This window comes from Gamsiella multidivaricata (genome assembly GCF_025024155.1).
Source record: "Gamsiella multidivaricata strain RSA 2152 chromosome Unknown BC939scaffold_49, whole genome shotgun sequence".
In the NCBI taxonomy this organism is placed as follows: domain Eukaryota; kingdom Fungi; phylum Mortierellomycota; class Mortierellomycetes; order Mortierellales; family Mortierellaceae; genus Gamsiella; species Gamsiella multidivaricata.
Window position 1 is genome coordinate 76,001 of NW_026251757.1, and position 22,842 is coordinate 98,842.

The 22,842-nt window shown below is 48.9% G+C and overlaps 9 protein-coding genes across 9 annotated transcripts; 5 read left to right on the forward strand and 4 right to left on the reverse strand.

Annotated features, from left to right (window-relative positions):
- The first annotated feature begins 2 nt into the window (after positions 1-2).
- Positions 3-2,337, forward strand: BC939DRAFT_456960 (amino acid permease-domain-containing protein). The gene is made up of 3 exons (XM_051556406.1): positions 3-425; positions 544-756; positions 1,039-2,337. Exons 1-3 carry the CDS (start codon positions 152-154, stop codon positions 2,310-2,312), a joined length of 1,761 nt encoding a protein of 586 aa, XP_051410373.1. The 5' UTR covers positions 3-151; the 3' UTR covers positions 2,313-2,337.
- On the reverse strand, positions 2,338-4,474 carry BC939DRAFT_456961 (uncharacterized protein). Its single transcript, XM_051556407.1, has 2 exons — positions 3,422-4,474; positions 2,338-3,302 (listed from the first exon to the last, which is right to left on the reverse strand). The coding sequence occupies exons 1-2, from the start codon at positions 4,243-4,245 to the stop codon at positions 2,486-2,488; spliced, it is 1,641 nt and encodes a 546-aa protein (XP_051410374.1). The 5' UTR covers positions 4,246-4,474; the 3' UTR covers positions 2,338-2,485.
- Positions 4,475-5,140: 666 nt separating this feature from the next.
- On the reverse strand, positions 5,141-7,395 carry BC939DRAFT_217511 (snare associated Golgi protein-domain-containing protein). The gene is made up of 5 exons (XM_051550748.1): positions 6,906-7,395; positions 6,669-6,797; positions 6,439-6,532; positions 6,218-6,322; positions 5,141-5,984 (listed from the first exon to the last, which is right to left on the reverse strand). Exons 1-5 carry the CDS (start codon positions 7,232-7,234, stop codon positions 5,442-5,444), a joined length of 1,200 nt encoding a protein of 399 aa, XP_051410375.1. The 5' UTR covers positions 7,235-7,395; the 3' UTR covers positions 5,141-5,441.
- Positions 7,396-7,701: 306 nt separating this feature from the next.
- BC939DRAFT_456967 (uncharacterized protein) lies at positions 7,702-10,248 on the reverse strand. The gene is made up of 2 exons (XM_051556408.1): positions 9,037-10,248; positions 7,702-8,948 (listed from the first exon to the last, which is right to left on the reverse strand). Exons 1-2 carry the CDS (start codon positions 9,977-9,979, stop codon positions 8,050-8,052), a joined length of 1,842 nt encoding a protein of 613 aa, XP_051410376.1. The 5' UTR covers positions 9,980-10,248; the 3' UTR covers positions 7,702-8,049.
- Positions 10,249-10,707: 459 nt separating this feature from the next.
- BC939DRAFT_217617 (uncharacterized protein) lies at positions 10,708-14,775 on the reverse strand. The gene is made up of 9 exons (XM_051550749.1): positions 14,515-14,775; positions 14,143-14,407; positions 13,949-14,043; positions 13,728-13,860; positions 13,402-13,646; positions 12,920-13,300; positions 12,726-12,835; positions 11,574-12,635; positions 10,708-11,474 (listed from the first exon to the last, which is right to left on the reverse strand). The coding sequence occupies exons 1-9, from the start codon at positions 14,650-14,652 to the stop codon at positions 10,931-10,933; spliced, it is 2,973 nt and encodes a 990-aa protein (XP_051410377.1). The 5' UTR covers positions 14,653-14,775; the 3' UTR covers positions 10,708-10,930.
- Positions 14,776-14,888: 113 nt separating this feature from the next.
- Positions 14,889-15,928, forward strand: BC939DRAFT_456971 (uncharacterized protein). Its single transcript, XM_051556409.1, has one exon. The coding sequence runs from the start codon at positions 15,013-15,015 to the stop codon at positions 15,622-15,624; it is 612 nt and encodes a 203-aa protein (XP_051410378.1). The 5' UTR covers positions 14,889-15,012; the 3' UTR covers positions 15,625-15,928.
- Positions 15,929-18,258: 2,330 nt separating this feature from the next.
- Positions 18,259-19,735, forward strand: BC939DRAFT_504771 (FAD dependent oxidoreductase; the record flags this gene model as incomplete). The annotated part of the gene is made up of 3 exons (XM_051560567.1): positions 18,259-18,410; positions 18,506-19,492; positions 19,591-19,735. The coding sequence occupies 3 exons, from the start codon at positions 18,259-18,261 to the stop codon at positions 19,733-19,735; spliced, it is 1,284 nt and encodes a 427-aa protein (XP_051410379.1).
- A 37-nt stretch (positions 19,736-19,772) lies between these two features.
- Positions 19,773-20,535, forward strand: BC939DRAFT_456973 (uncharacterized protein). Its single transcript, XM_051556410.1, has 2 exons — positions 19,773-20,140; positions 20,227-20,535. Exons 1-2 carry the CDS (start codon positions 19,974-19,976, stop codon positions 20,345-20,347), a joined length of 288 nt encoding a protein of 95 aa, XP_051410380.1. The 5' UTR covers positions 19,773-19,973; the 3' UTR covers positions 20,348-20,535.
- A 641-nt stretch (positions 20,536-21,176) lies between these two features.
- Positions 21,177-22,544, forward strand: BC939DRAFT_504772 (uncharacterized protein; the record flags this gene model as incomplete). The annotated part of the gene is made up of 6 exons (XM_051560568.1): positions 21,177-21,302; positions 21,584-21,790; positions 21,867-21,942; positions 22,046-22,124; positions 22,233-22,344; positions 22,440-22,544. The coding sequence occupies 6 exons, from the start codon at positions 21,177-21,179 to the stop codon at positions 22,542-22,544; spliced, it is 705 nt and encodes a 234-aa protein (XP_051410381.1).
- Positions 22,545-22,842: the final 298 nt, after the last annotated feature.

Here is a 22,842-nt window from a genome sequence, read left to right on the forward strand (position 1 = left end):
TTCTCTCTTCCAACTTTCCTCCTGATTTATTTATACCCTTTATTGCCGCTCCATCTTCACTTAAACCAGGAAGAGACATCCTCAGCCATTCAGCTTTGTATCTTGACCAACTACTCCTCGATCGAAGAAGCCAGTTGCTCATCTTCTCAGCATGAACAAGGACACCATTTCCTCATCCGCACGTCGACCTAGTCGGGATATGGTCCAAATGGACTCGTTTGCTTCGTCCTCGTCCACAACTTCATCCAAGGGTCACAAAAACATCGGCAGCAAAGACGACAGCGACATTGAAAGCGATGGCGGCAAGTATCATTCTGGCAAATCTCTCCATGACGACTCGGACTTGAGCAACGATGTCCATGGCGAGGTCGGCAAGGGACTCCAACGGAACCTGCAGGCTCGCCACTTGACCATGATCTCTCTTGGTAATTTAAACGTGCTCGCACAGCAACTTTTGTTTGTTTATTTCTGTGTCTGTGAGATGTGTTTTTTTTTGGAGTACAAGGAAAAGGTTAACGCTGGACCCGCACTGTTTTTGAATAGGTGGCACAATCGGCACAGGATTGTTCTTGGCGTCAGGATCATCGATTGCGACGGCAGGGCCGGGATACTCGCAGATAGCGTACTCGTTGATCGGAACCATGGTGTTCTGCTTCATGTCCTCGTTAGGCGAGATGGCGACGTACCTGCCCATCACAGGGTCGATTAATGCCTATGGCACACGGTTCTTTGACCCAGCACTGGGGTTCATGCTGGGTAAGTGGCTCCCCTTTTCTGGGACCTCTGTCTCGTCGTTATCAGACCTGCCTTTTTTTTTTTCTTTCCTTTCCCCCCTTATTTTTCTGTGACCTGTCCTGTATAACGGGTTGGCCGTTAGAAACGAGCGGAGCTTTTGTTAGAAGGATTTCCTGGCGGACTTTATTTCGTCGTGATGATGGAAGTGTTTGATAGCGCACGTAGGGATTGGAGCCATGCTCAAGTCGATACAGGGCACTCACCATATCTGTACACCGTCTCTGACTGTCGCAACGTTTCTAGGATGGGTTTACTGGTTCTCATGGTCCGTTACACTTGCAACTGAGCTCGTCGCATCATCTCTCATCATTTCGTACTGGATCCCTCAGGAAAAATGTCCCGGCTGGGTCTGGGCGCTCGTCTTCATCACCATCCTCACCTCACTCAACATGACCTCCGTCCGTGCGTACGGCGAAACCGAATACTGGCTCAGTCTCATCAAAGTCCTTGCCGTCATCGTCTTCATCATCGTCGGCTTTGTCTATATTGGTGGAGCAATCGGGACCCCAGTCCCTGGAGCACCCACGCCAGGACCACAAGTCTTTGACATGGATCCCTTCCACGGAGGTTTTGTGGCCCTATTTTCAATCTTCCTCAATGCCGGCTTCTCGTTCCAGGGCGCTGAGCTGGTCGGAATTGCTGCGGGAGAGACTAAGAATCCCCGGAAGAACGTGCCTAGGGCGATTAAGCAGGTCTTCTGGCGAATCCTGATGTTCTATGTCCTCACCATCCTGATCATCGGTATGACCATCCCCTACAACGACCCGGATCTCGCGAACGCAGAAGGAGATATCCGCCAGTCGCCCTTCACACGCGTCTTTGTTCAGGCGGGAATCAGCATCGGTGGCGATATCATGAACGCCGTCATCTTAGTCGCCGTCTTGTCTGCTGGTAATTCTGGTCTCTATGCGTCCTCGCGTGCGCTGCACACGTTGTCCCAGGAGGGCAACGCTCCCAAGTTCTTTGGCTACATAAACCGCCACGGCGTCCCCGTATACTGTGTCCTCGCCACAGCCCTGATCGGCTGCTTGGCCTTCATTGTTTCGCTCCCACAGATCGGTCAGGGTCAGGCCTACAACTGGCTCTTGGCTTTGGCCTCGACCACGGGCTTCATTGCCTGGTTGGGTATTGCGTTCTGCCATATTCGCTTCCGTATGGCCTACAAGGCTCAGGGTCGGTCGCTGCAGGATCTGCCCTTCGTCTCAAACCTGTACCCGTTCGGGCCAATCTACACGATCGTTGTATGTTTGGTCATTCTCTTTGGTCAGGGCTACACGGCCTTCCAACCCTTCAGCATCAAGATGTTTTTGTCTGCCTACGTGACCTTGCCCTTTGTCTTCATCCTATACTTTGGAAACAAGTTTTGGAGCAAGACCAAGATCCTGCGCCTTGTCGATGTTGATCTCGACACGGGACGGAGTTATGTGGAAATCAGCTCATCCGGCAAGAGAGAGGACAACGATGAGAACGAGGTGAAAAAGAGCTGGTTCCGTCGCACGCTGGGGCTCGTCTTTTAGTTTTTTAATACAAATAATGTTATGGAATAAAATATATATTTTTTGTAATGAGAAGCCCTTTTGCCGACCGAGACCGAAAATTCAGTCGGTCGGACTTTGCATCTCATTAATATTACCATCCGCACTATTTCCTTGCTATATACAAAGGGCAGTTGTCCAAAAGAGACATCCTGTCACCATTCAGCCATCATGTCCGGAATATCATCCAGGATCCCTGCCAAATCCATCACCCTGTTTTGGATACCGCGTGTGTATCGATGCTGTATTAATGCTCCCCACGAGAATCCAAGTGGACCCAATGATGGTGCAGACGGAGGATAATTGGGGTTCACTGTCGATGAAGAGGAACTCTCGGTCAGCAAAGTGCCTGTTGTTGCCTCTATCCCAGACCTGTTACCTGCGCTTGAATTCGAGGGCGAAGAAGGATTCTGTTGTGTTTCACTTGACAGTTCCTGCTGGTTCAGTCGCTCGAGTAACGCCCTGGCCTCGTGATCCGGATCCATGATGGCGACCACAAGAGCCCAGCAAACCATATAACAAATTGCTGCTCCGATCAGGCACGAGACCTTGGACCACATGGTTTCAACTTTGCCCAATACGAACGCTAATAAGCATAGGGCGACTGAGAATGGCATGGCGTAAAGCATCAACCATGTCGAGGTCTTTAAGCAGATCCCGTCCGGAGAGGTGCGGATAGTTCCTGCAGCTGGTCCATGTCCCAGGGTTGTTTCAAAGAGTGAGGGCATCATGGATAAGACGGTACCGCTGGTCGGATGTTCATGCAGGGTCGCTATAGACTGTGCCTGTTGCTGAAAGAGCCGCCGCTGATGGGCTGTCGAGGTGGATGTGGACATCATGATGGCGCGAGGGGGTCGCCCAGAGGCTGAGGGCTTGACGTCGTCCTCGGCGCCCATGTTCATGAATGGCTGATCCTTGTGGAGGTATCGACAGAGCGGACAGATCATTTCCTTGCCCATTGCAAATGCCATCCTATCGCAGGAGGGAGAGGGCGGGAAAATTCATGGCTTTTAGTCAACAAAGATGCAGCTGATGACATAAATGCAACCCATGCGGACAGATAGGTCATTCATAAAGAATGGGTGACTTACGAGATGCAGGAGAGGTGGAACTCATGGCGACAGGCAAGAATGGCTTTGGCATGATGTCTTGACTTGATCCCCTCCAGACAGATAGCGCAGCCCGGTTCCGTGCTCTCCATATCAATTTGGCCTTCTTTGGTGCTGATTACAGCCGGATTTTTGTGACTGGAATTTTCCTGGTTCGCGACTAAAGAGTCCATGCTCGACAGAGCAGAAACTGACGACGACGGTGGTAACTGACTGCTGCTTTCGACTGGAATGTTAGTGCTGGTGCCCGTAACTATTGTTGCAAGTGGTGACGATGTCTGTACTCTGCTCGCGGAAGTTGTATTCAAGACGACGTGGTGATGAGCCGAGATTTCTTGGTCCAGTTCAGAATCTGCTCCGGATTGCACACTAGAAGAACCAGCACCTCTAGACGCCTTGCTAGCAATCTCTGGGGACGACGGCGATCCAAGTGTTGCTGTTGATGACAGCGGCACTGATACCGACGATGATTCGGGCAATAATCCCAAGGATGATCCTGATGTTTTGGTTGTTCGCGGATATGATGATGCAGACGATAGTACTGCTTCCTGCTCGATTGGCGCCGATATTGCAGTGTCAATAGTATCCGCTTCAGAGAGTCCTGGACTGGGGTTTGCCGTTGAATCTGCAACTATATCGGGGGCTTGCGAGGCAAACGAGGGGACCTGGAGCTCTGACTGCAATGGTGACGATAGATACGAGGAGACAGAGGAGGAAGAAAAGTTCGATTCAGGAGAGACAGGTGCTCCTCTCCGGGACCGAAACGAGGTGATATACGATGGGGATAGATAGTCGCCGACGTTCATGCCTCACTGTCGGGGTCTGACGAGGTGTCCTGTGATTGTTTTTAAGATAGCTTGCTTGGCCGACGATCGATGGATAGAACGGAGCCGCAGGGCGAGGGCTTTGAGTGAAATAAACAAAGAGTGAGTAAGGAATGAGCTGGTGGCGGAATGAATGAAAAGAATGAATGAATGAATGAAGGAGTGGAAGAAGAGACGAGTGAGAAAAGAGTGGTGAGAGAAGGAGGGGGGCAATTGGGGCATATGGTGCACAGTGCGTTTTTAAAAGGGTCATTCATTAGCATTCATTACGATATGTGTCCCTCCGTCCATTCGGTTTCAACCGTGCTCAGGTTGCCAATCGCCTCACGCGCATTCTGCTCTTCAGCTGAAATTGAAGACAACCCGGACTCTTTGTTGTATCCACATCGCTTCGCGCTGGTCGGTCCCTCGATAGAAACAACTCCATCCTCCTCTTTCTGCTGCTTTGTCAATACCGCTTGCCTTCTCAGCACTTTTCCCGGTATTGTTTTGGTATATACATATCTACTTGTTCTACTTGTCAACGGACCTACTCCTCCCCTCCCCTTTATTCCACTCGAACTAGGGTGGTCATGAAGTATGCATGGTGTTTGTGGAGACCAAGTGTTAGACACAGCTCCATCCGTCGATCACCATCTGTCAGTCTGTCAGCAAACCAGCACGCGCCTCTTTCGCCTCTGGCGGCGAATAATGCGCCTGCTGTTTTATTGGCACACCTGCTGTTCTTCCCCCTATTCAGCAGCCGCGACCCAACTAATGCAGATTTGTATGGATTTGGCAGCATCAAGGTTACCTCGGGTCCCCCATGACATCAAAATAAAACCCAGATGTATTTGGGACGTAACCCAGCATGGGCGCAGCGCGAATTTTTATCAAACTTCGCTTGGCCAAGGGAAAAAAAAAAAAACGCCCCAAAGCTCTTGCTTCGGCAGAATGAATGATCCAGCATATTATCAAGCGCGCACAACGTAAATTTTGAGTCAGCACATAAGCGCAGTTTAAGGCCACCACGTTTGTTGCTTGAGGGTCAAATGGCTCTGATTGAATAAAGACACTCGGCGCTGCCGGATCTCCAAAAGTGGACCCCGTTATATGACACGCACTTCAGAATGATAAATAGTGGTTTGAAATATACATTAAATGCAAGTGTCTATCAACAACACAGGCAACAATGGTTGCTACTGTGGGTGTTGTTGGTGCTGGTCCTGATATTGATGCGCTGTTCGCAAATAGGATGATGATGACCTCCTCAAGAAGTGCTGGTTCTCTGGTGAGATGATCACTCCTGTTGGGTCCAGGGGTTCCAGGATGGGATCCCTCTCGCCCGCATCTACACCCGTGCCTCCTTCACCTTCCTCCTGTTGTGCCAGTAGCGCATCCACGTCGAGCCCGACCTTCCGGGCTTCATATCTTGCCAAGACCCATCGGATCAATACAGGCAGCGCAGCAAGCAACGCAACGGCGCCCAGCATGGCGATATTCTTGAGCGTAAAGATGTTCACTCCCGACGAATGATCCTCTACCAATTTTTCCAGCACCAATCCTGCTTGCACATGGACCACTGAAGGTGCAGCCACGCCGATCAACGTCCCGAGGAAGAATTCTGGCCACAGAGGAACATTGAGATGTGGCGAACAAATGTTGACAAACCAATTCGGCGGGAATGGTGCGAGTCGGAGAAGAATGATATAGCTCAGCAGGTTGTTTCGATGTCTTTGAAGCTACACATGTTCACCCATCAAATGAAAAAAAAAAGTGTTAGGGACCCTAGACACTGGTAATATTCGCAGCAAGAAACTGGAATTTTAAGGTTCAGGCAAGCGGCGTAAAATCGCTTGACAATGAACGCATCGCAGCCCCAAAAGATTATCAGACCTTTCTGCTGGACCCAGAGCGTATTTATGTTTCTGCACGCCTGTGGTCCGGATTCCTCAAGACATGATCTCATCCTTACCTGAGTATTCCATTTCTCCATGCGGTCTCCAAACTTGCGTTTTACCAGCTTGGAGAAGAACAACCTCGAGAGCAGATAGCAATTGGTCGCTCCCACGGCCGACGCCTAGGGTAATGATGCAAATACAGCCCATCATGTGTTAACAGCGACGAGCAGCAATAACAAATTTCCGCAAGATAATTTCAATTGCAAACGAGCAGATAGAACAGGAGTCAACTCACCAGGGACACCATGATCAATGCCACCCAGAACTTGAAGAGTGCTCCTCCCAATATACTGAGCCACATACTTCCAGGGACAGAGAACGTCTGCAGGCTATATGTCGAGTGAGCAAAATAGGTTAGTACGACCACGAATATCGGAAATTATTTCTTGCGGCTCTGAGATTCACAAATCGTGTCATGAACAAGAGATGTGGTCACTGCGCTGCATTTCAACAAAGATAGCGTACTAGAGGTAGACGGTCAGAAAGCCGAACATGACTCGGTAGTAATGCTTTTCCATGTACACAGTCAAAATCTTCCGCAAGGCCTCCAGGTCCTCCAGGGAATGTGGAAAGTGTAGGTCCTTTCTTTGCTCCCTATTGAACAATGATAAAGATAGCATTACATCAGACCTACAATTTCAATAGCAGAGTAGATCAGCTCCACAATGCGAACAAAAAAAAAAAAAAAAAAAAATGCCGTACTCATCTACTCTTGGCAGGGTATATTGCAGGACTAGAATGAGGATGATGGTGCCAATAGCAAGGATCAAAAAGAACTTTCCCAAGCCTTGGAAGAACTTCAAAATGGTCCGGTACCATGCTCTCCAGCCCGATACGCCCTTGGTTGTTATCTCTGTATTATTGTCATCGCTACTGCTGTCGACCTCATTATCAGCATCCACTCTGGATTCTTGTGTGAGGCCTGTTGCTGCAATTGAGGCGTATGTTGGTGCGGTGCTGTGAGACCCTGAGGCATGCTGCTGCTGTGACCCTGACAGCAGTGGCTGTCTTTGTTCCTCCCGTTCGTCCATGGGTGATGAGCGAGCGAATAAATGTAGGTGCTGTTTCCGACTCCTTGTCGCTGTTTTAGTTAGGTGATGGTGAGTGAATGAGGACGAATGTAAGGAAGAAGGTAAGACAAAAAATGAGCGCGGGCTGGTTTTTTGTCTGCGCGTGTCTCGGTGACGCAGCCCCTGTGCACTTTCAAAAGAATTGCTGAGCGCCATCAAATTGAAGGGGAAATAAAAAGGCTGCGAGAGAAGGAGGAACCACTGCCGAGGTTCAATTCATTTTAGTGACCATGCTAATCGGCCTTGGGCTACATCAATATGGCCTTGCAACGGCGACACTCTACATGGTTTAGCATTCAGGTGTCGCTATCTGCCTGGAGCTTGCGGTAATAGAGCATGCTGCAAAAAAAAAAAAAAAAAAAAAAAAAAAGGTAGCATGCGAAGGAGAATTATCAATCCAGTTTTACGGCAGTATGAAGGGTAGTCTGGCCTTATCCGCTGCCCTGGACGTGCTCTGCTGCAGCTTGCTTAGTTTTATTGCTCCTATTAGAGGACCTTACTTCTCGAGTCACTGGTTGGTCCCCTCCACAAAGACGTTCGAACGCATCCCCAAGTCAGGTTAATTTTTTCTGAGACGAGGAACGTGGAGTAAAACATTTAAGGTTATCGCAGAGCGCGAAGTGCCAAATACGAGACGAAGGAGTGAAAAGTGTGATTGCTTGCTTCATGCATCCTGGGCTCTTGAACGGTGCGATGGTGTATGTGAATTAGGGGTTATTTTAATTCCTGTACTGTAGCTTATAGTGTCTTTCTGGATTGTAATATGGATACGCCGGCTACTTGAAGTTGACGCCCTGTGCAACCACCTGGCCCTGCATTGCCTTGATCTCCCACGACGTTGCATTCTCAGGGTGCTTTTCCGTGCCGAATCCTGTCTTGTAGCAGTTGGCTAGATGGCCCATCGACGGCACATCACCTGCCTGTGCTGCCCGCAGGAACCACGAGAATGCCTCCTTGGGATTGACCCCAACACCCTTGCCTTCCTTGTACATGATTGCCACTCGCCGCATCCCAATCGCATGACCCTTAGATGCTGCTGCCATCTGCCACTCAAACGCCTCAGCCCAGTCATTCCGTTCATTCACAGCCATCGCAGCGAGATTGATACAGGCCTCTGCAGAGTTTGCATTGTTGTTGGCCCGGACAAATAACTCGCGAGCCTTGGCTGGGTCCTTAGATCCGCTCTCGCCGTTCAGGTAGCACACGCCGAGATCATACGCCGCTTCCTCGTAGTTGTTCCTGAGGGCGTTTTCATACCAGGCAAACTTCTTCTTGTCGTCCTTTTGCACAAAGTCGCCCTTCTTGTACATCATACCCAGGTTGTACATGGCCTTTCCAGATCCCAGCTCCGCGCCCTTATTGAACCACTCGAACGCCATCTCCATGTTAGCAGGAACTCCTCGGCCGTTAATATATGACAATGCCAGCGCACAGCACGCGTCCGCATGACCATTGTTGGCTGCGGCTGTGAACCACTCGACGGCGCCCTTGAGGTTCTGATTCGTGCCCCAGCCGTCTCTGTAGCAGTATCCGATTTCATTTTGCGCGACTGGCACTCCGAGCTGTGCTGCCTTGAGCCACCATTCGAATGCCTTCTCGGCTGATTTTGATGTGCCCTGCCCTTGCGAGTACATGTTGCCGAGCGTTGCCATCGCCTTTCCGTTACCCTTTTCCGCTAGCGAGGTGTCGTACAGGATCTCATTAACGTCCGATTCCGAATACGAATATGAGACAATCCTGAGAGAACAAAAAGTCGTAATTACCTGCTTTCTCATAAAAGTAAAACGCCTGCTCGTAGTCGACCACTTTACCGTACATGCCGTACTGGTGAGCATTTCCCAGACTCAACAGGGACTCTGGCCATCCTGCGGTCGCTGCCCTCTCGAGCCATTCCATCGCCAAATTGGTGTCCTTTATCATGTCAGACGATGGAATGGGGTTGTTCAGTGTCCTGGCATACACATGCATTGCCTCTGGATGTCCGTCCTGCGCCGATTGCAGCAACCACTCCAGCCCGACCTTGATATTGGTCTCTGTTCCTTTGCCATTCAGCAGCGCATCCGCAACCTTGAACTGTGCCAGCGACTTGTCAATGACATCAATCGATCCATCCTTGGCTGATGCTGCTGTCATCCACCACCCAAAGGCCCTTTCCGCATCCGCCGGGAACTCGGAGCCAACTCCAGTGCTATAGAGTTCTGCAAGACGAATTGTCGACTTTGCATCCCCGTTCTTAGCCGCGGTCTCGAGCCACATAGAAGCGCCCTCCGCCGTCGCCTGGCACCCCTCACCTCGCATCAAGCACTCGCCTACACGTCGGGTCGATGGGGTATGGCTCGCATAGGCTGCCTTCAAATACAAGTCAAAGGCCGCCTTCAGGTTCTTGGTCACGCCGGGCCCTCCACGGGTGTACAGCTCCGCGAGGTGGAACTGTGCTTCGAGATGGCCCTTGTTAGCGGCAGCCAGGTACCAGTCTTCTGCACCCTTGAGATTGGGAACCGTTCCAATGCCGTGTTCGTAACAGTATGCTGCCCGGAAGAGAGCGTCGTTTTCGCCGTTGTAAGCGGCCTTGGTGTACCATTGAAGGGCCTGACCTGGGTTCTTCTGGGATCCCTCCTGTCCTTCCTCAAAGTATTTGCCGAGAAGGTACTGTGCGCGTGGGTCCTCGCGTTGGGCGCCCTCCATCAACGTGGCCAGTGTGCTCATGGTGTCCTGCAGGTGATGTTGAGCTAGTACAAAAAGCGGGGTAGTGATTGGATGTGCTGGATGCGCTGGATGTGCTGGATGGTCAAAAAGGAGGCTGCTGCCAGGGGAAGTGCGATTACAATAGTCAAGTATAGTAAAGGTGTTGAGGTGGTATAAAAGAGATGATGGTATACAGAGAGAGAGAGAGAGAAAGAAAGGATGTGAGTGTGTGTGTATGTGTGCGGGAGATGAGGGCCGAAGGGTCCTGACAGCAGCTGTCAAGTGCTACCTACTTGCGTTCATGGAGGGGCTTGGAGTTGGAGAGTGCCTCCTCTAGGTACGCCCTCAGGCACACCCTTGAAGAAAACATCATACCCCATTATCTCTGCACAAAATATCATACTTTAAAAGTGAGCAATTACTCAACAGCAAGCTTATCAACCAACCTCTTCATCCTAGACGACAAAGACGCACGGGTCGATTGTACTTCAGGCCGTCCCGGTTGTACGGTATTGACTTGTTGACGATGTTTGTTCAAATTGAGGTCGAACATCGAGCTGAAACAAAGGAGGCCCTTCATCTGTACAAAGCGAACGTTACGATCAAGAGACACTGCATCATCCTACTCCATGTTTTCCAGGTAATATCGAGCATTGCACCCATATTGTCCATAGTGAAGAGTTGCTTTGGCATCGCTGGCAAGACCCAATTAGACTATATCCTGTGCAAAATGCATGTAGCACAAAAGATGTGTGTTCAGCTGTTTTTTTTTATTTATTTCACAGCAGATCGTCCATCCTAATTAACAGTAACTATGAAGACGAGTCGACCAACCTGGCAAATGCCATGGTGTTGTTTCCAAAGTACTTAGCGATCACCTCAAAGCCATCGTCCGCATCCTCCAGCTATGTTATTTAAACAGAAATGACATAGTCAGCAAGCCGGTTTGAAGAATAGTGTCTTTGGAATTGATCACAGAACGCGCCTTACCTCTGACAAGAACAGATCGTGTTTCTCTGCATTCGCCTCCTGCATCCTCCTGATATCTGCAACCGTTCGCTGCTCGACCATGCACTTGGGACACTCCCGGTCTGCCGCATCCGAGAGACAACGCTGGTGGTACGAATGCTTGCACAAAAAGTGTACAGCCGGTAGGTCCAACGAACCGCCACACGCACTGCATTTCGTGGCCTGGAACACTCTCGCCGATGTCTTCAGTTCTTCAATCTCGCGCCGCTTCTTCTCAGATTCCTGTCTGTAGCTCTGAATCTGCTTATGGTCCTCCAGTCTCTCCTTGCGCTCCGCTTCGATGCGGCGACCAATATAGTTCTTGATCATCCCAATAGTCGCTACAGATGTCTGCGATAGTGCCTGCACGACTTGAAGTGGCGGCAGCAGATCTTGCTGATCGATGTGATCCAGCACCTTGAGCAGCTCTGGTGTTGCCGAGGTTAGGCGACCAGGTGAGGACGAAAAATAGGACAACGTCAATGGGTATAGAGACGGCTCCAAGGGTCTATAAGAGGCGAATGATAGTACTGGTCAGTGTTGCATCCATAGATGCTGGTGGCGAAATACATAATCCTTGGATCACTCAGTTAATGTAACTACATACCCGTATTTGCGCAGGCACTCAATCACCTTGGCAGTGTTGTCACGCTCGATCCAAAGTCGCAAGATGTCTGTGTACATCTTCATGCGCTCGTATAAAAAGACAATTCCTTCGTCAAAACCAGCCATGTGACAAAGCACCAATGCATGATTGGTGTCATAAGAAATTTCCGTTTCGTTGAGCAGCTTAAGGCACTTCTCCTTCTTGATATTCCGCTCCTTCATCCTGCGATTCATCTCAGCAACTTGCATGGTAGAGCCCTTGCTGCCTTGCTCCGAAAGCGCCATGGGAGGGTCGGCGAGGTAGAGCTCTAAGAGAGTGTTCCAGACTGCTTTGCGTTCCTCCATATCCTGCTCCGATGTTGCTCCGAATCGGCTAGCACCACTTGTTGAAGCATGGTCGCTAAATTCTGCACTCCCAGCTGTTTTCTTGACTCCCAAGACGTTGTTCCCTGCACTGCCCACATTACCCGGCCTAGTTGATGTGTTCGTTCCTGTTGGAGACTTGTGCGAATTTCCAGAGGACACGAGTGTTGATTGAGAAGAGTGAGCCCCTGAAGATGACGGCCAGCGATTGGCGGACACTTTCTCTAGGAACGTGATCAAATAAGACGGGAGATCTACAAAGAGACTCATAAATGTCCTTGGTGAAGGTGGCGCGTATTTGGCCGACTCATGGTGGTGGCCACCTCGGCTCTTGGCTGGGAACGTCGCATGGCCGGCGATGTTTGGACTGGCAGAGGCACTAGTCGATACAGGAGGCGATGATGCGCCACCTGTGCCGCCCATAGCAAAAGGCAACATGCTGAAGCCCGCATGGGGCGCATTAGTTGGATGGTTGATAACTGGAGAGGTCGTGCCAGGTGTGGATGTGGATGTGTTATTCCTGACAAGTGTCCCTGAGCAGAGATCGACCAAGAGCTGAGTGGTCTGCTCTGGAAGATGGGTCAACATGACCTTGCCGTACTTTTGTAGATTTTTATCCGCCTCGATGGGTCCAAGGCGACGCATATATGCCAACGCGCGATTATACTGCTTCACGTCATCGATTTGGACGGTCAAGTACCTAAGACAGTGCGGGTTTGAACGTTAGCTATTTAAGCGTCGCTCTCCCTTGCCACAAGTCCAGTCGCCACCTAAATATGCCTATACTTACAAATCATGCTCTTCAAACTTTTCGGCCAAATAGACGGCGTGTTCATAGTAGCCAGCTTGACGGCATACTTGAATGGCGGTTTCCAGATCGAAGGTCAGATCGCTATCCGTCTATAAATCGAAAATATGCGACTGTTAGTCTTTGCATAGGTGGCTAGATAATAATGCAGCAAGAGCCTTGGATGAAAGCTGCACCTTGATAAATTCATCCAAACGCTTGACGTCCTTGAGTTTAGTGTAGCAGTTGAGCAGCAGCGTTGTATGATCTGCATTGGCAAGCCCACTAGAGTGCAGTTCCTGCAGGTACGATGTCAAGTTGTAGATACGCTGGGCATCGAGAAACTTCCGAATTACATACGAGGGCTCGAGGCGTCCGATCGTTCGAATATACTGCGCCATCGCTCCATCATAGTCCCCTTTATTGTACAGGTGGTCGCCGTACTTTTTGATGATCTCGGAAATGCTGGCGTTGTCGTACTTTTGGTTATGGGCCAAGTTAATTGCTAGCAGGTACATGTTCTTCTTGAACAGGATGTCCAGCTTGGCAGATGTCTCCATCTCATCCAGACGATACACCTATCCGTTTTCATAAAGAGAATAATATCAGTCGCGAAGCAGATTAGAACACGATTTTTGGTGAGAATAATAACGTATTGAAGTGAGCCGGAGTGCTTTACCTTGCCACCATTCTCCACAATATAGATGCTTCCCCATTCACAGATCACACTACGGATGCCCTGTGTGAAGGTTGCCTGATATGCAGTAAACTTGTTCGCGGTATCAATGATAGTCAGCCTTGTTGTGTCATTTGCTGAAACGGCTGCCGAGTTTACTCCGAACGTCCTGGATGCAGCTGCTGGGATATTGGGGGGTGAAACAAGGACCAAGTATGACTTATAGAATGAAATAGATGTCTTCGGGCCTATTCATGTTAGAAAAGCACGCAAGTCAGTTATCGTCCCAGGACTATATGAGGTCCAGACTGGTTCAAAATGCCACACACCATCGTATGCATAGGCTGGTCCTCGCCCATCGGGTCCATAGAAGAAAATGGCTTCGTCCCTTGCAATTGCCAGCTCCTGTGTGCTTTCGTTCATAACAGCACATCCTAGGCCTCCTCCGTGGTCATCCAGTGTCTAGATCATGCAAAGCTAGCAGTGTTAATAACCAGCGTACCACATATTTGGTTGATATTGCATTGAGAACGAAACCACCGCACCATACCTGAGTATTTTTCGTAAAAGTGTTGTAAAGTAAGACTTTGGCGGTTGTGGCAATATAAAGCAAAGCTCCTCTTTGCTGCTCTCTGAAGCCCAATCCTATAGTAGGCAATATATTTTCACCGTTAAACAATATGGAGCAATATGAAGCCTCCTTCCCATCCTAAGATATGACCATGTATATGGCGCGATCATTACCTGTGATGGGTTCGTCGTTCTGATGAACAATCTTCTGAGCTGTCGTGCGCTCCCGCATCAAATCGCCGCTGATTAACACAACTGTGCCATTGGCGAGTCCAACTGCAATTTGAGAGAGGTTTTCCAGGACAGCGAGCGCCGAAACTGGAAACGCACTTCCAGTTTGATTAATGCGAATTGACCTCTCTAGTGTTGGGCCGGGTTTGTTCCTGTCAGGCTTATCAAGGTCCCACAGCCTGATAACTTGTACTGCGCCTTCTTCCTCCTATTGCAGCCAGCAAAGAGATAATTGTTAATTAAAGCCGGTTCAGATGCAAGATCCTCCAAGTCGCGAACCATGTTGGCCATCCGAAGATGAACTCGTGCACTTACGCCGACAGTGACCAAGATATTGCGTTGTTTCAATTGCTTCATGTGGGTGACGCGACCACTCTCGTAGGCTAAAAATGACTCTTCTTGTAGGCCCTTATCGATTATGTGAACCAACCCTGTCCGATCAGCAACGACCATATGGCCGCGACCACTCGTCGCGACATTCGACTCTATGGACTGCACGATGATTTGATTCAAAGGTTCATGGTGAGCATTCAAACCGGAGTTGGTGTGGTTCTCGGTGGAGCTGATGTCTGTGTGCTGCTTTGCCAAACCTGGAAAACTTCGGGCGGCCTTGTGGTGTCCTCAGGGTCTTTGACCTCAACCTTGTCAAAGAAGTTGAACTGGCGCTGGAGGGCCATATTGAATGGTGGTGGAGGGATAGAGGAGAGAGCTGGGTATGTAACACGGGTCGTGGGCGGTTGAGAAGGCATACAGGTCAGCTGATGGGTCCCTCCTTCGCAGTGAAGGTCGCCACCAAAACGAACAAGATCAAAGATGCCGGAGCCCGAGGACAAAACCATGCTCCCCGTCTACGTTCATCAGACCTCTCGTCATGCCGTCGTTCTCATTCAGGTCGAATGCATCGATCCACACTCCATAAGCACAGAAATCTCTTCGGATCAGGCTTCCCTGCAGCTTTCCTTGCAGCATAAGCCCAGGGGTAGTTCTCGAACATGCACTGTCACCATATCAGCACGGCCAATGCTTGACCCCAGTGGATCCATCGCGTCGATCCAGGATTGCAGCTGCTCAATTTCAGCTGAGAATATCGTGCTCAGACTCACAAAAACCCGGAAAACAGAATGGCAAGCACTGCGAATCATATTCAAGTGTCAGGACACCGGCTTTTCCAATCCAGCAGACATAAACGACAGCGATAAGACTATAGAACACGGGGATCAGCAAGAACAAACAGGACCGATAATAGCAAAGTTCGTCACATCATCCAACACGACCCATCTTCAGAGTGCAATTCGAACCAGCAAGTTATGGGATGCGCAATCAGGGCGCGTAGGCAACATTCAGGCGAAGAAGATGGGAGGCGTGAATGCTATCCAGCTGACGGCAGATCTGACCCCAAATAGCGCTTCTGTATCCCAGGAATAAACATTAACAGGGAATTGTGCATCCTTAATAGCCAGGACAACATTACTGTGTGACACTTGGAGCTGCGCGTCGTCGCTATGCTGCTTGCCCGACTCTATGTGTTAAAACTTGAACTAAGTACAATTTCACTCAAGTACGGCAATGTCTGTTCAAAACATTGTAGAGAACGATGTCGAACGCAATCCCTTCTCTAGTATCATGCCATTGTGCATAAAGGTAGAGACAGTAATGCGCTTCAGTATGGCGGTGTAACTGTGCTCGGAGTATTCAGGGCACTTGCAAGCACAATAAATTACAAAATGCCTCGACTAGTTCGCCTTTGATCTCTCCATAATGTTGGTATAACTGAAGGTGCAGCGGTTTATGAAGCCTTAAAGAAATCTCTTGGCTTATGATCCTTCACATTTACCGCTTTCCCTTAAATATATTTGAGCGATCTATTTGTCCCTTCTTGAAGAGCAAAAGATACGAATTCACACATCTATATCAGTAATATATCTATTTTTCAAGACAAGAGAGCGGACGAAATTACGCTTCGGTTTTAGAAACGATACTTTAGATTTCGATGAATAATATACCGCGTGGTAGATGGAAATATAAAATCTAGTTCCTTTACTAAGTACTTCGCCCTGCTGCAGGAGATGCTTAAGGTTGCGCTGTAGCACAGGCATATGATGAAATGTAATTTTTCCCCATCTGAAATGATTCGATGAAGATGCATTGCATCTAGCCTGTCGCCGTGCGGTAAAGATTAGGCCGATATCCGCTGCTATTGAGTCGATTTCGTTATCTGAACCATCAGTGTATGATGGCAGTGTTCAAGAAACTCCAGATAGTTTGCGCACAATCATAGTTGTCCTGCGCTCATTCTTATACCATGTAAACCTTTTATTTGTCCATTTGTAAAGTACGAAACCGTTGTTCTTGTGAATAATATCTCGATGACCCTTGGAAAGGAAAGTGCATGAGATAAAAAAAGTGATATTAAGCACAGCACCTTTTGTTCCATACAGCAATCGCTTCTCGAGTACATGCAATTCGCTCATTATGTTTGGCAACTGGTGAGGCACTGGGGACTAATACAGATCAGTGGCCATTCAAATACTGTACTTGCAGCTGGACGAGCGTGCCCAAGGCGCCGGTCTGTTTTGCTTTCATTAAGTACTAAAGGATGAAGACCACATATGGTTCGAGCATTCTCAACCTACTTAAACACCATCAGTAGTTCTTATTCGCGAGTTCGTTTGTAAAGTTACATTGCCAGCCATGGTAGTTTCTGTTCGTGTTACGCGCCCATCCAACGCTCGTAGCTCATGGAGTAGCTAAAATGAGACAAAGTTTGACTGTGCAACCATTGCAATGACTGTGTTTCACTTTCAGGCACGCACCTCATCGTTCGCCTCTGTCCCTCCAGCTTTCCATTCACAGCCCTGCGTTCTTCCTCCAGATCTTTACTCAGTCTTTTTTTTCCCTGCTACCAGTGCCATTTATTTCGTCCATGTCACTGCGCCAGTACCAGTAACTGTTTCAATCAAATCTTACATCAGCAGCTTTACTTTTTACTCAAGCGCAAACGGCTACATTGATCTTTTGCTTTTTTTTCTTTCGATTATCATCCTGGCGTACGAGTGATCGGCTTGATATGTACAATAGAATAGCATTCATCCGCTGCCATAGTATCTTTGTTTTCACATCCTTTCTACTAATATGCGATGTTGCCATGACTGTCGAGTCATACGATCTCGTCTTTCAACGTGCTACAACCTCAACGGATGTAGATGCGCTCTGCATACATTTTGCTATAGCTTGTTCGCCAGTACGCCATCGGCCAAGATGGAAAACATATGACATACGCACCGACTCCTTCACGATGCAATGACTATGGTACGGACCCATGGCAATGTCGATACTATGAACCAAGCACCAGCCTATGGACTATATTGCACCTTCTAAAAGCGTCCTGTACTCACTTCACCGCCATAAGATATATCCATACCGCCTGTTTGACAGGCCAGGTTGCAAAAGGAAACTGCGATCTCTTTGACCTGATGCCTAAAGTTTAATGGAGTTGTAAAAAATGACAGGGATATCGAAGATCAAGTGTGTGGGTTTGATATGAAAACGTCATAGTGTGGATGAATGAAGAGAGCGTTGAAGGAAGCATTGCCCTTGTCAGGTATCCTCATAATCTGTGCCACCGATCTGTGCCACCAATACCACTACACCCATCACCCTGCATCTTTATCAGGCAATGCTGAGGCCGACGATAGAGTTGGCGATCGGCGCTACCCTTTATTTCCCGGCATGACAATAAGTGTTTGTATCTGTTGTGCAATGCTTTCAACGTTATTGCATTGACATCACTCAAACGAACAGCGATCCCTAAGCAACTTCAAGAGAGATCTGAGCAAGGCAAAGGCAGCGACCGCGCTTACGATGTCATTCACCCTTGGCTGCAGAATGAGACAAGGAATGAGCAAAGGATTCAATGGACAGATCGCAGCGACCCTACTTCACGCGCGGCTCCGACAAAGCGCGCTCACGCCTCCATTAAACACAAATATATCTTGCATACCTTGGCGATCCATCGTCAATGTCAAGAGTTTTGCCTCGTCCTCTTCAACAGTATCGCCGATGGCTTCAGAGGACACAGTCGAGTACGAGGTGGATCATTTAGTGATTGGCGCTGGCGTGGTGGGACTAGCAATCGCTGAAAGACTGGCTGCCCGGGGAGGCGGATCCACTCTGCTCGTAGACAAGAACCCAGCCGTAGGGCAGGAAACGAGGTGTGATTGAAGATCTCATGCAACTGTTTGAAAGAGTCATGTGTGGGATACTCTCTGACCACCTCAGTATGGCTACTTATCAGTTCTCGGAATAGTGAAGTCATCCACGCCGGGATCTATTATCCTGCCGACTCTCTCAAGACCCAGCTCTGCATTCGTGGCAATGAGTTGATGTATGACTTTTGCGAAAAGTTTAACGTTGAGCACCGCCAGACAACTAAATGGGTCGTAGGCCAAACAGATGCTGACCTCGCATATCTCGAAGGGCTTTCCCACAAAGCCCAGAATCTTCTACTACCGACGAAACGGATGCCGGGACCTGCAACCTTTATGCTGACACAGGAACAGATGCGAAACCAGGAGCAGTATGTGCACGGAAAGGCAGCACTGGTGTCAACGCGGACTGGAATCGTAGATGTACATGGACTGATGAACGTGCTAGAAGCCAGGATTCAGGACCACGGAGGGGACGTGGTTTTGCAGTGTGAGGTCATGGCTATGGAGCGGATATACACCAGTGGAGGGAGTATTGGAAGTCGAGAAAAAGATCACAAGGACATGGAGCCGCCCGCAGGGGGGAGTGGTGGGTTCAGGGTCAGAATGACTTCTCCTGCAGGACCTGTCATTGTCAAGGCTGCCTCTGTGATCAATAGCGCAGGATTGCATGCCAGCAAAGTGTATAGTTTACTACGACAACCATATGCAACAACACAGACAAAGGAAGAAAACAAAGAAACCCACTCTATGAACAGCAAAAACATATCATCACCACTACCGCTGTTCAAGCTACATTATTGCAAAGGCCACTATTATGGGTACTCTGGACCTGCCCTAGTCTCGCGTCTGATCTACCCAGTGCCCGACAAGAACCTGGCCGGTCTGGGAACGCATCTCACTCTGGATCTGGCGGGACGTATGAGGTTCGGTCCTGACATTTTATACGTCGACCGACTGGATGATTATACAATTGATCAGTCGACGGTAGGCTCCCCTTCGTCCATAGAGGCAGTGTCGAAGGTGATCCAGACCTACCTGCCCGCAGTCAAGTCGTCGTCACTGTATGCAGATTACGCTGGCATAAGGTAAAGATGTACGGAACATGTCATGGAGATCGAAAAATTATTTCTATGTTTACTCACTTCTGTTTTGCCTGCCGTCTATGTGATCGAATATGTGATAGACCGAAACTAGCAGGTCCTGGGGAACCGTTCCGGGACTTTGTGATTCATCATCATAACGGCTTTGTCAACCTGGCAGGAATCGAAAGTCCTGGCCTAACATCGTCTCTCGCAATTGCAGAATATATTGAAAAGCTACTTTATTAATAAATCTTTTCACCGGCGAGTGTAAGGAATGTTTCCAAGTGCCTGCCGGACAAAAAAAAATAAGCACGCAGGCTCTCTTCATTTTGGAGGAGAGGTGGTTGTGAGCAGCTTCATAACTGTACACTGCAGGGCATAGGTCCAGGTCAGTGGTATTTTTTCAGCACCAATCTTTCAATCTGGCATCCATACACCTATTTGATCGAGGAGGACAAGAGTGAGCGACAAGACGACAAGAGTAATGCTTACTAAACTGTTGCTAACTCTAACTGAAGTCAACATCCATCTCCCTGGGATCCCGACTTTGTTTCGCACTTATTTTCAATCACTGTTTTTACTGCTTGACCTATGTTATGAAGGGAGTGCTTTTAAGGTTTTTGCCGTGCTATTCTTCGTGGGCGCAGAGACCTAAGATTGCAATCAAAAGTTAGCACGCGCAAAAGAAATGAACTCATTGGAAGTCTTCCCGACCTTCTCGGTCCTGTAGTCCATACCCCATCCTCAGTGTCCCAAGTTTCCTCCCCTAAGGCCCTCGTTCTCGTAGTTCACTTTCGTCTAGGTGTCCTTGGCCTCTCTGATGGTTACCCTATGCTCTTTGAGTATGACAGGAACTGAGGTTGGGCTCGGCGCTTACAAATGGATACGTTTACGCTATGGCACCAGGTATCGTATATCAGGTACAGGTACTAGGCCCCACAAATGAACAGTGCGGCAGAAGGAAAATATAAATCCAGGCACTGGTTTGTTTTTAGTATGATTTCCCAGCTATAATTGAATGACGAACCTGTGTGTTTTGTTCAGCTATTCCTTTTGTTTCTCCTCGGACTAGTGCGGAACTCCTGTGTCCCGTCTTCCTGTCGGTTCTATGTGTGCCTTGTCAACCCATCTCGCTTCTTTAAATCCTATTGCATTAGTCGGGCGCAACTGTACACGTCGAGAAAAGAATGAGAATGTGGCACTGTAGCCAGATCCATACTCCATCGCCTAGTGCCACGAGTACAGGGCGTCAAACAGAAGGAAGGGAAGAGACTCCAAACGACCGCTCTCAATTCATTTTGTTCGTCTTCTAGGTAATCTATGGTGTTGATGTGGGGTGAGATAGCCTGTTTCACATACAGTTACAGACGGATGCCTTCTTTGCATTCCATGCCGCCTGAGAATCAAGAACGATTAGAGTAGGCGATACACTTGTTCATTTTGTTTAAATAAAAGTCAGGTCGGCAACGACTCCCTTTTCTCTTTGCTGTCCTACTCCTCTCGCTCGCTTCCCCTCCTTCACCCCTCTCTCCCACCGTCTGCCTCTCCTCTCTCCTGCCACTCTTTGCCGTGTCGGCACCCTCACTCTTGATTGACATCAAAAGACTCAGACAGTCCCCCGTCCTCCTTCCCTTACACATACTCTCTCTTTCCCCCTCCCTCCCCCTCCCTCCCCCCCATTCCCATCATGAAGTTCATTGCAACTCTCCTCGTCCTCGTCTCGTTGATTGCTTCCGCAACCGCCCATATGGCGCTTCTTTACCCAACCCCCCGTGGCGGTTACGGTACTAAGCAGTACAACGGCCGTATTCACGTAAGGACGAAGCACCATTCACCACCACTTCAATAGTCCATATCACCTTGCCCGAATTATTTCTCTTAACACTGTACCGTCCACATTCTTGTGCTCCTGATATGTGGATATGTGGATACAAACTCAGGAGTGCGCTATACTACTTCTATCCTATTCTTTACAGTGCATCCCCTCTCGTAATAACTGCGAACAGAACATACTCTGCTCGAACCTCATTCACCATCAACCGTTGAGTACAATCACGTTAATTAATCAGACCGCCACTGTCTATCTGCCAATAGACCTGGATCGGCTACAAGGACAAGACCTGGACCCAGCGCTTCCCCTGCGGAGGCTACGCTCCCGGTCCTGTCACTAACATGAAGGCCGGTCAGGTCATCAACGTTCGTTTCTTGGCCTCATCCATGAAGGCCAAGGACATCAAAACTCAGCCCAAGCCCACTAGCTCCAGCAAGCAGTTCTCACAGGCTCGCCATGGTGGTGGAACGGTAAATGAACTTGAAATTTTCTGAAGTATATACATCGTCAATGCATCTAGCGACTAATACAGTTTTGCAAATGTAGTGCGAGTTTTCGCTGTCGTACGATGGTGGAAAGACCTTCCGCCTGATTGGCAGATACGCCAAGACTTGCCCTGATGGTAAAGAGACAGGACTTTTTTTTTTCTTCATCCGCAAGAGTTAAGGATACCTTCATTAGTAGGACCACTTGCTGATCCTGGCATGTCCACTTTGTTTGAGCAGCTTACTACCACTGGCCCGTCAGAATCCCCAAGAACGTCCCTTCGTGCACCACGAAGAACAAGTGCCTGTTTGTCTGGTCGTAAGTCCACAACCACCTCATTATCTCGCCTCACGTTTCCTCTGTGTCAATCGCCCTTGCTGATCACGAACTTTACTGTGCTCCTCCTTTGTCGACTCTCTATTCCAGCTGGACCGCCAATATCCTTGCCCAGTACTACCATAACTGTGCTGATATCCGTCTCACCGGTGTCAAGGGCGGCAAGCTTCCCAAGAAGGGTATTCAGGTTGTCGACTTCAAGGTAAGAAGCCGTCATCAACATTAACATCGGCTGTATCTGTATCTGCGTCAAGAACAGGCTTTAATCCCCAGTCTACTGCATTCACTCCTAACTAGCCTTACAAGATGAAGGTCACTGCCAATGGCGATGGCAACAAGCACAAATCTGGCGGTGGCCCCACCAAGAAGGAGATCAACGACAACATGAACGGCAGATACTAGAGTTCCCCTCTGCAGTGTCAAGCATGTCGATACCATCGAATCTCCGTGGTTAATGGTGGAAGTATTTCCATAATTTCAACGGTGTGCTCATGATCTGGCCTCATTTTTTTTTTCTTTTTTTTTCTTATTACGACCACCACCTTTTATTTTTGTATCTTCGTTCGCGTGTGCTCTTCATCTTATCGAGTTCGCTGATGAGGTGAGAATACACACTGTATTTCTAAACCATTGTTTTTCTTTTCATCAATACGCGTCCCTGGTTGGATAGTTGAAGCTGAAAGGGAAGAGCAATGTGTCT